The following is a 12650-nucleotide window of genomic DNA, read 5'->3' as shown; positions in this document are numbered from 1 at the left end:
AGACAACTGTAGAAATGAGAGATTTTACCTTATGCTCTTGGTGGCGGTCCAGCAGAGCCTCTGCTCCTGCCACGTCGTTGGCCAGTTCGTCAGCATTGATCAGTGCCTTCATCTCTGTGACCCAACTGGTCAGATCTCTGAAGTCGGCGGTGAAACGCTGCAGTCTAAAGGAGATCATCAAAAGAGCAAAGACATAAGCAGACTTGGGTGAATTAACGCTCAATAGAGCAACCAATAATATAGGTGATACAACATTCTTTCCAAGTTTCCAAGTTAAAATAACACACACACACACACACACACACACATTTAAATATATATATACACACACACACACACATATATATATATAGACAGTAACTGTGCTACATGTAACTTTTAAATTCAGAAATGTGCTGTCTCATTTGTTGTTATTATTATTACTTGAATTTTATAAGATGAAAAAAAAAAACTCCCAACATCATAAAATCAGACATTTCAGTCAACTACTGTGGAGGCTGATATTTTACCGGTAGGAGTCATTCAGTCGTGCATGGCGTTCAGCAGCCAAAGTGCGAATCTGTTCCCAGTTGGTGATAAGTTCGTCCTTTTTCAGATGGATTTGAGAAGCGTTTTGGGGATGTGTCTGCTGGAGGCGTTCTGCATCACCACCCAGTGTGTTGACCTGATTGACGTAGAAGGAAAGGGGAAGAAAGTAATACGTTAGAATATCAAGTTTTTAACCTCGTGGTTGGTCTATTAGTCCATTGACATTCTGAGGAGCATATGTCCTGCCTTGTCTTCCAAAGCTGCCAGGTCTCTCTCCAGACCCTCGTGTTTACGCAGCAGGGCCTGCACGCTGGCGAGGTCACGACCAAAGTCATCAGAGGCCATCAGCTGCTCCTTCTCCTTGATCCAACTGATGGTCTCATCCACATCCCTGTTGTTGGAATCAAACATACAGACTGTTATTATCACCAATAAGACAAAACAACAAAAACAGACTAATCACATGTTGGTCTTCTGCCGTTTACCTGTTGAAGCGCTGCACCTCTGCAGCCCCAAACAATTTGCCCTGCCTCTGCTGGGCCAGACCCTTCAGGCGCTGCCAGGCTGCATTGACCTCATCCTGCTTGCGAACTATGAGCTCACCCTCGGGATGGGCTTCCTGGATGAGTTTGGCTGCAAGCTGGTTCACCTCATTCACACGTTCCTCATGGGCAGCCAGATCTGTCTGGAACTCCTCAAACTTCTTCTGCAGGAGCTCGACATGCTCCAAATCCTGGCCCAACTCTTCTGAGGTGGCCATGGCCTCCTATAGGTGAAAGTGGATAAACAAGTTTTACGTAAAATAAATGTGCTTTTATGTGTTTACAGCTAATTATTGCAACACTTAAAAATGTAATTTCTTTACTAGGTATTTTACCAGACACAATTATCTTACTGGTTTTCATTCCTCAATTGAACTGGTACTATTACACTAAAGCTTTTAACCTTCAACACTTAATTAAATGAGGCCAGGCTCAAATTGAGGTACTTAATTGTATTTTCTCTTCAGCTTCATTAAAAGTTAACAGTTACTACAAAGCTCGACCAGATGGTTCTCTCCAAAACAAAGTTATCTGCATTCACTATCAATGTGAACAGAGTTACCCCAGGATCAATCATGCAGCTGAGAGCTACACTATATTACCAAAAGTATTCGCTCACCTGCCTTTACTCATTCTATGAACTGAAGTGCCATCCCATTCCTAACTCATAGAATTCAATATGATGTCGGTCCACCTTTTGCAGCTATTACAGCTTCAACTCTTCTGGGAAGACTGTCCACAAGGTTGAGGAGAGTGTTTATAGGAATTTTTGACCATTCTTCCAAAAGCGCATTGGTGAGGTCACACACTGATGTTGGTCGAGAAGGCCTGGCTCTCAGTCTCCGCTCTAATTCATCCCAAAGGTGTTCTATCGGGTTCAGGTCAGGACTCTGTGCAGGCCAGTCAAGTTCATCCACACCAGACTCTGTCATCCACGTCTTTATGGACCTTGCTTTGTGCACTGGTGCACAGTCATGTTGGAAGAGGAAGGGGCCCACTCCAAACTGTTCCCACAAGGTTGGGAGCATGGAATTGTCCAAAATGTTTTGGTATCCTGAAGCATTCAATGTTCCTTTCACTGGAACTAAGGGGCCAAGCCCAGCTCCTGAAAAACAACCCCATACCATAATTCCTCCTCCACCAAATTTCACAGTTGGCACAATGCAATCTGAAATGTACCGTTCTCCTGGCAACCTCCAAACCCAGACTCGTCCATCAGATTGCCAGATGGTAAAGCGTGATTCATCACTCCAGAGAACGCGTCTCCACTGCTCTAGAGGCCAGTGGCGGCGTGCTTTACACCATTGCATCCGACGCCTTGCATTGCACTTGGTGATGTGTGGCTTGGCTGCAGCTGCTCGGCCATGGAAACCCATTCCATGAAGCTCTCTGCGTACTGTACTTGGGCTAATCTGAAGGTCACATGAAGTTTGTAGCTCTGTAGCAATTGACTGTGCAGAAAGTCGGCGACCTCTTTGCACTATGCGCTTCAGCATCCGCTGACCCCTCTCCGTCACTTTACGTGGCCTACCACTTCGTGGCTGAGTTGCTGTTTTTCCCAAACGCTTCCATTTTGTTATAATAGAGCTGACAGTTGACTGTGGAATATTTAGGAGCGAGGAAATTTCACGACTGGATTTGTTGCACAAGTGGCACCCTATGACAGTTCCACGCTGGAATTCACTGAGCTCCTGAGAGCGGCCCATTCTTTCACAAATGTCTTGTTTCACAGTCTGCATGCCTGAGTGCTTGAATTTATACACCTGGGGCCAGGCCAAGTGATTAGAACACCTGATTCTGATCATTTGAATGGGTGAGCGAATACTTTTGGTAATATAGTGTATATGAGGACCAGAGATGTTACTTAGAGTAACAAAAAGTTGAAGAATAGTCCATCCCTTCCAGGTACATATTAAAAAAAGTAGCAATTGATTTGCGTTAATCGTATGTTAACTATGTTGCAATATTTACCTTGTCACTGATCCAGTCCAGGGCATCTTCACACTCACGCAGGTACTGAACGAGTTTCTGGGCCTGTAACAGACGCATGCCCTTCTCCTTGGTCTTCTGCAGGAGGAGGTCCCATAAGCGATGCAGCTCCTCCAGACGAGTCTAGTGCATAAGAGAGAGGTGTAACGATGTATTTAAAGTTAGTGAAAAGGGAAAAGTAAGGGTAAAGGAATGGTGAATTATAAGAAGGAAAAAAAATGTTTGATTAGAAAATTCCTGTAAAAAAGTATTATTGTTTAGAAGTTATTACCGAGGGCTGAATCTGAATGTATTCTACAAGTAAGAATTTTCACAGCACTCAGGAGTCACACGGCAATTAAACACCTACTTGAATATACTCCACCATATTGACACTTGTAACTATGGGTCTCTGTTGTGTCCGGTAAGGCGTGTAGGACTGAACCACACGGAAGGGGTTAACAGTGAACAGGAATTCAAGAAACAAAACCAGGCGAAGTTTGTGTATGTGTTTCTATCTCCTTGAATATTCAGTTTATCCCTTAAAGATGCAGCTTAACCCTACAGTCCACCACTAACACACAGCACTTTATCAAATGCCATACTACATATAGAGTCGCCATCTTCTTCATTATGTGCCTTACTCGAATGGTCTCGGAGGAGAAGTGGCCCTCTGTGATCATAAGGTTTCCAGTCTCATCCAGTTTGATGATGGCCCCAGCATTGGCCTGAACTTCAGCTTCAAAGGCCTGGTGTTTCTGCAGCTTACCCTGTGTGGAGAAAGAATGTGATATAAAGTATATATATTGAATAAAAACATGTCTACACTGTGAAAAGGAATTCTAAGGGAGCACTACTGTCCTAATAGCTGACAGACCTGCAGGTTGGAGGGGTCCTTGTAGTTCTCATCAGAGGCAATCTGTAGCTTCTCTTGGATCCATTTTTCCAACTCATCAGCGTCACGGCGGAAGAACTGAAAGCGGTAAGAGTCCTCCAGCTTCTGCCGGCGCATAATCGACAGGTCCTTGAAACGCCGGTAGCGGTCCAGCACCTGCTGCCGGCGCTCCTGGATGTCTTCGGCTGTCTCCAGCACTTTGACTCCTGCGGTGTCCATTTTCTGGGGAGGGGGAAAAAGGATGATAGAAATATGTTGTAATATGGTGTATGTGTGTTCTCAAAATGTTTTTTTTTTTTAACCAAATTAAAAATGAATGCAAAAAATATCTATTTAAGTGAAAATATAACATCCCACCCAAATACTGACATGGACATCTGAAGTTGGTGGATAACATGGACTTCAAAATTGAATACTCAGAGAAGCTATGTTGTCTAGCCAGTAAAATAGCTTCTCCTGCTGCGTCCATTAGAACTGCTAGGACAATGTGAATGTGAAGCACTCAGTCTTTCTTTTTTCTGTTTACAATCACATTATGTCTGTTGTTCCCAGATCGCATTCCATTCAAGAATACATCACTGCAAATATTCTCACACAGTAATCTCTCGTATGACCTAAGTCATGTTTCTCAAAACATTTTTTCACCAAGTATAAAAGCACAGGAGGGAAATGAAAGAAAGGGCATCTGAACTGCTACTGCATGTCTATTGAGAGAAACTAATGTAAAGGCAGGATATAAAGGACAAATGTTTGTGTCCACCACCCACCCAGAATCACTTCTAAAGCCAAGTACTTCAGCAACTAAAAAAAAAAAAGAAAAGGAAAAAAAGCCAAATGGGGTGGGGGCGGAAATTCCAAACGGTTGTGAACAGTAACTAGGCTTCACTACACAATGAGATCACTGCAGTCAGCTTCTCTGTCCACTGTGCCTGTGAACCCCATGAACAGTGTAGCCTCAAACAACGTTGTTACAACAAGATCGTAATCTGACATCCACAGCATTTTGTTTCATGAACTGGGCAATCAAACAACAGAGCAGGGGAGAACAGTCTACACACTTGAAATAAAATCTGTTCAGCAATTATTTGAAGCCAATTAACAGGGAGACCATGATGGCTGCACTGCAGTGAAACATTCATCATAAACTTAGCACAAGTGGCTTCATTTCAAAGCTTTAACCCAAAGTGTAAATAAGGAGGTATTCATTGTTTCTATGCCAGACACAAAGGAGAGAGGGAGCAGTATTGATCTTTCAAACCAAGGTCAACCAAACGCAAAGCACAACAGCTGACCTCTAGACTGAATGCGGACTGTGGGCGGTCGGATAGACCTAGTGTTAGATGAACATGGGTTTTTGTTGATGTTGCAAACAGTGAGACAAAAAGCAGTTGATGGATGTGAGACAGTCTCTGGCCCATGTTTGAATATTGGCATTAGTGGAGTCAGCAGTGCAGTTGCAATGAGCTTTTTATCCAGGGTCATAGTACTTTGGACCCATTAGCGGCACCATTAGATATTCAAACAAGCAAGTATCCAAGTGAGACTACACATACAGACACAGTAAGACGGAATCACTATATACTGTAAGCTGATAAGTAGCATCAACCTACAGCCTAGAAAGAAAAAAAAAAAAAAAAGTGACGACCAGAACGCTACATAGAGTCCCTCCCCCATCACTGCCCCAGTTCACATAGAGCTTAAGTCATTTCAGGGATTTAAATGGACTCAGCCTCATTTTGTAGAGTAATGTCAGCTAAAGAATGCAAATAAAATACCCGTCATATCCTCGTAACGTCAACACTACTGACTTATACCTACTATAGGACTTTGGAACAAGGGTAGTAAATGACTTTTGCTACGTGGCTGAAACAAGACAGATTTTTCTCATAGAGAAAATGTAACAGAAGAGTAGAGTGGTCAGTAATACTTGGGTAGCCAAGTATTATCCATTTTCTCTGGACTGGTGACAGACACGCCATCTTTATCCTCTCTGCCATATTTCGGTTCAGTGTCCCTTTAGTTCACATGATGAATACAAATGGACACCATGGTAAAAGGTAAATGGGCTTGCTTTTATATACCGCTTTTCTACCTATTGGTACTCAAAGCACTTTTACAGTCACAGACGCATCTATCCATTCACACACCAGTGCCACGCACTGGGAGCAACTGGGGGGGACACTTCGGCATGTGGCTGGGGATTGAACCACTAACTCTCTGGTTCACGGACAACCCGCTCTACCTACTGAGCCACAGCCGCCCAACATCAACAGTAAATGAAAAAACCAATACAGGAAAACGGACATTCATACCAAGTATAAATGCAGGAGAGCAAATGTGCTAGGGTAGTGAAATGACTGTTGTCAAAGAGCTTGTTTTCATGAAGCGTATCAATAGGACTGGAAGAAGGCATTGAGTCTTTTAGTTAAGGTTGCAGTTTACAGTAAGACAAGGACCTTTCCTTTTATCTGAGAAAAGGTTTTACTGAGACCGTTTTATTTATACATTTCTGAGCTTCACAATTATGCCAAGTGCGTTAAAGACGAACTTGCACTCTAGTATGCTGTTAGACACGGAACAGCTATTTAGTCTCAGTTTGGGTAATTGCTCACTACAGCTCTGGCAAATAATACCTAAAAGGTCTGTTCAAACAAGAGCCTTGACACAAGTTGCATAAGTTAATTAGTAAAGAGAAATTATTACTTTCACATCCGGTGACATCTCATGTTAACCGTTACAAAAATGCAATGACGCAGCAGATTTTACAACCATGTGACATCCAATACAGATAAGAATCATTTTATTAGGACTAGATAGCTTACAAGCTATGAGGTACAAAGGACAAATGCATGATTTAGTTGAGTATAAATTCTGATTGTAACAAATATGGAATTTTAATGTCGAAAAACTAGCCCGAATTTGTGTCAGAGCAGGCCACCAACAGCTCTGCGACACACCTAAATAGAGTACTGCAACTGATGATAACACTTCTTTCCATTTTGTATCAGCAGATAACAGCTGTCACTCTTTTCACGCACCACTGCTACCTCCGAGGGGGGCTTCTGCTCTCCACAGACACTGGTATCAGCCAGGCTCCTATTCCATGGATGGCTGTGGTCATGTAACAGTTGCTCTCCTTCTTCCTGGCATATTTAATATTTAATGCAGGGTGGGAAACTTTGACAGTCATATAGGGCTTATATTGTTCAAAGTCAGCAGCTTTCCAAAGTCCACTTTTACATGCGCAGAAACAGCAAATGTGAAATTACTATGACAATGAACACATCTGATTGAAATTTGAAATTGTCCACAAAAGTGTCTTGTTAAGGCAAACATATCCTGTGGACTACGGAGGAATATTTGTGACCCCTGAGCTAACAGGGTGCCAAAAGCTGTAGGGCTTAAGCAATTATTTAAGGTGCTTAAGTAACAAACATGAAAGCCATAATTCTCAAACTTTACCCGCAACGCAGGGTGAATGACTACATGCGGCTATAAGCTGTTAACAGCCAGTGGAATGGCAAATTTTAAAAGGCATCTGCTTCTTGTTAGAACTATTTTTTCAGTGCATCAGGCCATTTATAAGCACCACTCAGCAGCAGAATTGGAGTGGAATGCCAGTCCTTGCTGGTGTATATCAGAGAGATAATGTTCAGACATCTTCTAATCGCATTTTTATTTTACCAATTCTATTAAGGTAAATAATTTAAGATGCATATAAATATTCTTACTTCACAACAGCAATTATTCTTCAAAAGACCTACTGATCCACTAAATTCGCAGTTTACTCTTGAATAACAGAAAACATATGCTCTTCTCATTAATTAATTGTCTATATAAATCAATATAAACAGTAATTATGAAAAAAGTTATAGGCTGGGCATCCATCTTTTATCATTCACTGCGGCAAACTACCTGTACGTGTGGAAAGAAAGGTTCTTCTGCCAGGAGATAAAACACAAGTGTGGGTGGATGAAATAGCTGCTGATTCATTCCATTAAATGGATCTCTTTAAAATTTTCATTGAACAGCCTCTACTAAGGTCTATACTTCCCTTCCAGTATAATCAATATCCTTTACACTCCCTGCCATGTACAACAAATTGACTGTGATCTAAAAGGCTTTAAACATTTGGAAAGCTACTGGGAAGATACTTCAAAGACAGCCTGGGGTGGATTTGACCGGGTCAAGGAAGGTACATTTCAAGTGAAAGATAAATGCCATATGAAATTCATTCATTCATTCATTCATTCATTCATCTTCTGTAACCACTTGTTCCTGTGAAGGGCCGCGGGGGGGCTGGAGCCTATCCCAGCTGTCACTGGAGAAATTCCTCAGCTAAACAATATAACTGCAGAGTGTAAAACAATGCGTCAGGAAATCTTGTGTGGAAATAGTATGATGGCAGTGGCAAGACATTGAGAAAACAGCTATGTTGCAGTAAATGTAGGGTGAACGGAGTTTGCCTAAACCCTTCGTTATCAACAGATGTCCACAGTGGATGAAGTCATTCACTTAGCAACTCCCAGTTACGATGATTAGGAGGCATACTGACGCCAGGCTAGGAGGGTGGAGGCTAAAGGAATTTGCAGGAAATAGAGGAGCCTCATGGGACTGGCCTAAGGAGGAACAGACAATATTTCTTTTCCTTTTCTTTGGACTGAACTTTACACAAGCTGCAGCTAACCATAGCACATTTTCTACGTCTTGCAACACAGACAAAGACTGTTCTGACTTTTACTTTTCATAAAAATTGTAAAAGTCAATACACTTGAAACCTTGAGTCTCAGCTTGTCCTTTCACCTAATAATGTTTTCGGAAGGATTGAAAGTGTCAGACTTTAAAACGTATTAATAAACTTCACTGAAACATTTCCAAAGGTAAGTTTACACTTCACTTTCATGCAAAGAATTTCTCACCAACAAAAATCATGCAGTAAAAATCAAAACTCGATCCCATGCTGAAAAGTAAGAGAGTACAGTCATTCACAGATGACGATGTACTGGCTCAGTGTGAACTAAGACCAATCAAAACCCAGACAAGAGCATGCAGAATTCAGATTCACAGTCAAATCCATGTGACATTCATATTAAATGAAGCATCATATTTTCTTACTGAAAGATCTGAGCTGTGAGAGTTTGTCCGGATAGAAAAACCGAAGCATACGTCAGACAAGTCTAGTCTGAATCCTCTGTTTTTCTTGTATCTTGATGAATCAGAAGGCTACATCTTTGGTAAAGTCAAAGTCCGCAGCAGTGCCTGGAGTGCACTCGGTGATAGTCAGATAGTAACTGAAGAATTCTCATCTATTCCACAGCATAAACCGACGCATTGCACCTGCAGTGACTATGCTGTACAAAAGAGCAAGCCAAGATTTTGCCCAGCCCATGCGTCTCTCTCTCTCTCTCTGCTCCGTACCTCCTACCCCTCCCTCCAGCCCTCTACCATCCTTTTACTCAGCAAAAACAACATCACCACTTCTCTCGAATTTTCTTTCCTGAAGACAAGAAAACACAAGCTAGCTCACAAACACACAGAGGCACACAGTGGTGACACAAACATGGTTGTTACCTTGAGTTTGGGCTTAGTAAACGTTGCCATGTTGCGTATCTGTGTAGGCTTGCTACAGGGCATGGCATTAATCGGACAAACATTAAAAAGCCATTAGCAGTTAGTAGTCAGAACAAGAAGATGCTTTTACAGGAAGTCCTCAGGATAATGGCTGAGAAGCCCAGGCAGTAAATAATGACAATATATAAGATGAAATAAAGAGTCTGAAAAGCATAGCTTGAAAAGTAGTTCATGCAGCAGAATGAAAATGAGTTAGCAGGCTACAATGTACCTGCAGGCTCGACAGCAAACCTGACAGCCCCAGAGACAGGGGGCCTATTTTCTATTTGGGTCATGTTGGCGTGACAGTTACAATTAATAGTATAATTGGTAGCTTGTCCTGGCTAGTTTCTGGAGAAGAGTATACACAGAAAAGCCTGTGGTCAACTGTCATTGTAGATTTTACTGTAACTAGCACACTGTTCCATGTGCCTAGTGTGGCTATGCCTTTCTTAGAATCAAACATTTCAGAGAATCTACTTAAAAGAAGCAGTATAAAAGCATGGGAATGTCTATAGAATATTTTTTGTCCATACTGCTGTGTCATGGCATCATCTGGTTAGACTCTTGGCTGAGGCCTTGACAGTTGCACACATCCTCCATTTTTTTTTCCAGCCATGTTTTACTGCTTCCAAATGATGATACATACAAAGAGTTCAATTGTGTTTCATTAATTTAATCATGACAGCTGTCACCCATTGGTGAAAAATTCCATGTTGATGACCTATTCCCAGCAGTTTCTCCCATCACACTCGCTGGAGGCCGACTCTAACCCTAACCCTAAATTTGAAACCTGTTTAGCTGTCGTATGCGCACAATATTATGAGACTGGATCGATAGATGAATATATAAATCCACCAAAAAAACACTCTCTTCACTTACAATCAAATAGCACTGGCAAGATTTAACACTGAAATTTCAAACTGTGAATGCATAACGCTGAAGTTTCTGAGACACATCCGTTCTAATGCTTTTTACGTCCAATGCAGGAGTGGCTGTTCCTAACCAATACCATCTGACACATCCAAATCCTGTGACATATAAATGTGAAATGGCGAATTCCTCTGGAGTTGGTATGTAAAGAACTTGGCACCACCCTGACAAAGCCAGCTGCAGGGACAGTCACTAGCACAGCCCTGATAGAAACCTCACCTCATCTCATCTCTTCTCTTTACACTGTCCAAAATGTCTTATTGTTAACTACAGATTGTCTTTATGTTAACCACATAGCGCCATTCACTGGTTTAGCGTTTATAACATTATTGCTGCCCTCCTTAAAAACATGTTAAACTAGGGAATCACAATAAATTTGACAAACTGTCTGGCAAACTTAAAATATCTGTCGACTGTGATAATGTCTGCGTTTTAATAACCGTAGAGTAGTAGAAGTGACAGCTGGAGCCATTTGTTCAAAGGTTTTCGACTGGGTTGGGCGGCTCCCTTTCAGGCCGACAAGCTAATGTAGCCACCCACACACCCTTGCCAAATTTAGCCCAGCGGTTTTAGATCCTTTCACTCGTAACACACAATGAACAAACGTTAACCAAATGATATGAGCATATCATATTTAGTTAAGCTTATGCAAATTCACAGTGTAAACTAAAGCATCAGTTAGCATGGCGTATGGCAAACCCGTAAGTCTATACTCGCCCATGTGAACATATGAAAAAAAAAAAAATCAATATTAGCTATTTAACGTCAATGGTGCATTTTACAGACGGGAAATTACAAGTATCTGAGCTACCACAAAGCGATGTGCAAATTTACATCAACCACTTTACTTGAATGCCACACATATCTACGACTATCAATAACAGCTAATGTCATTTGCTAAGGTGGCTAATGATGACATTCACATTACATCTTAACCACCAACTTGGAAGCAAACAAGCATAGTCTACCGCTATCGATGTATTTTAGCTACAGTGCCATAAACATCATTTGACAATGGGAATGCTTGCAGCTAACTTTAGCCACCGGGCTAGCGAATCCGGAGCAGCCAGTGAACATAAAATTGAATTAGAAGAACGGGGCAACTACAAAAGCGCAATATACACGATGCGTTGAATCTTAAATGGCCAACTGAAAAATATAAGCATATTCGTACCTCAGTCAGTTTATGAAGGAGCCTGCGAAAGGATGGTTGTCCAAAGGAATCGACGACGAAGACTGGTATGGCTGCTCTGTAGATATAGCTGTTTTTTTTCACTCAAATGTGACGTCATTTTCTGCAGCTCTACGGAAAGAACCGACGCGTGCCGGAAGAAGCCGAAGTACTTCCCACAACGACCCGTTGCTTCACTTAAATGTCACCATGTTATTACATTGTTTAGCAATGATGGTGGCTGTGGCAGAACTGACAGTGGGACTGATTTATTTCAATTAAAAAATTCAAACATGCTTTCTCCAGACTTCTACATCCTGCTCTACAGTACAATAATACACTCAAAGGTAAAGGAAGACAGATCGCTTGCTGCTCGTGTTCAGGTCAAAGCCTAATAAAATTAGTGTAGTGCAGTGCAGGTCTAAATGTCTTAATTTTATTATACTAAGATGTGCTACTAAGTGTGCACACTGAATATAGCTATAGTCATATAGCTGGTGCAGAAAGCATTATACAGAACCTGTATATGGACTTTCAAGGACTGTCATTTTTGAATACTTAACTACTCAGTCTATGTTCAGCCATGAATAAAAAGCATTTGAACACTAAAATGGTCTCCCTCTTCAACATCAGTGTTCTGTAGCAACATTCAGCGGTATCTCTGTCAGCTGATTACCACAAGGTCTTAGCAGACAGAAAAGATCTATTCATGAGCTGTTACATATTGGTAGTTATATGTAATCTTTTGCCTGTGTTATTTTCATCTTTAACAGCTGTGCTCCAATAAAAACTAAAAATGCAAAAAAATTATTAAATGCCTCCACATTTTGCCTTTGCATCTCCTGAAATGACTGTATGATTAGTTATATAATAGTTATTAGTATATTTACTGTGAAGTTAGGATTACATTGTGAATTTTAACATATCAAATCACAGACCCTGTTAAAAAAAAACAAAAAAGAAAAAGAAAGTTATGACATGTAGTATTTTTATAACTGAAGGC

At 41.3% G+C, this 12650-nt stretch overlaps 1 protein-coding gene across 4 annotated transcripts in view; it reads right to left on the bottom strand.

Moving 5' to 3' along the window:
- The window catches only part of sptan1 (spectrin alpha, non-erythrocytic 1), a 32097-nt gene extending 20329 nt beyond the window's left edge, over window positions 1-11768 (bottom strand). For 3 of the 4 annotated variants that reach the window (XM_084572166.1, XM_084572168.1, XM_084572169.1), the window contains exons 1-8: window positions 11651-11768; window positions 3916-4155; window positions 3683-3808; window positions 3042-3182; window positions 1014-1294; window positions 775-919; window positions 510-664; window positions 29-164 (exon numbers count right to left, since the gene is read on the bottom strand). In XM_084572166.1, coding sequence (XP_084428292.1) covers window positions 29-164; window positions 510-664; window positions 775-919; window positions 1014-1294; window positions 3042-3182; window positions 3683-3808; window positions 3916-4152 — 1221 coding nt within the window. In that variant the 5' untranslated portion in view covers window positions 4153-4155; window positions 11651-11768. Of the gene's footprint in view, window positions 1-28; window positions 165-509; window positions 665-774; window positions 920-1013; window positions 1295-3041; window positions 3183-3682; window positions 3809-3915; window positions 4156-9048; window positions 9256-11650 lie in introns of those variants that run through there. The other variant, XM_084572167.1, reaches the window with a different exon arrangement.
- Window positions 11769-12650: the final 882 nt, after the last annotated feature.

Source organism: Chelon labrosus, assembly GCF_963514085.1.
Source record: "Chelon labrosus genome assembly, chromosome: 22".
Taxonomy (NCBI): Eukaryota; Metazoa; Chordata; class Actinopteri; order Mugiliformes; family Mugilidae; genus Chelon; species Chelon labrosus.
The sequence above is the reverse complement of the archived record's forward strand: the minus strand, read 5'-3'. Positions and strand labels throughout refer to the sequence as shown.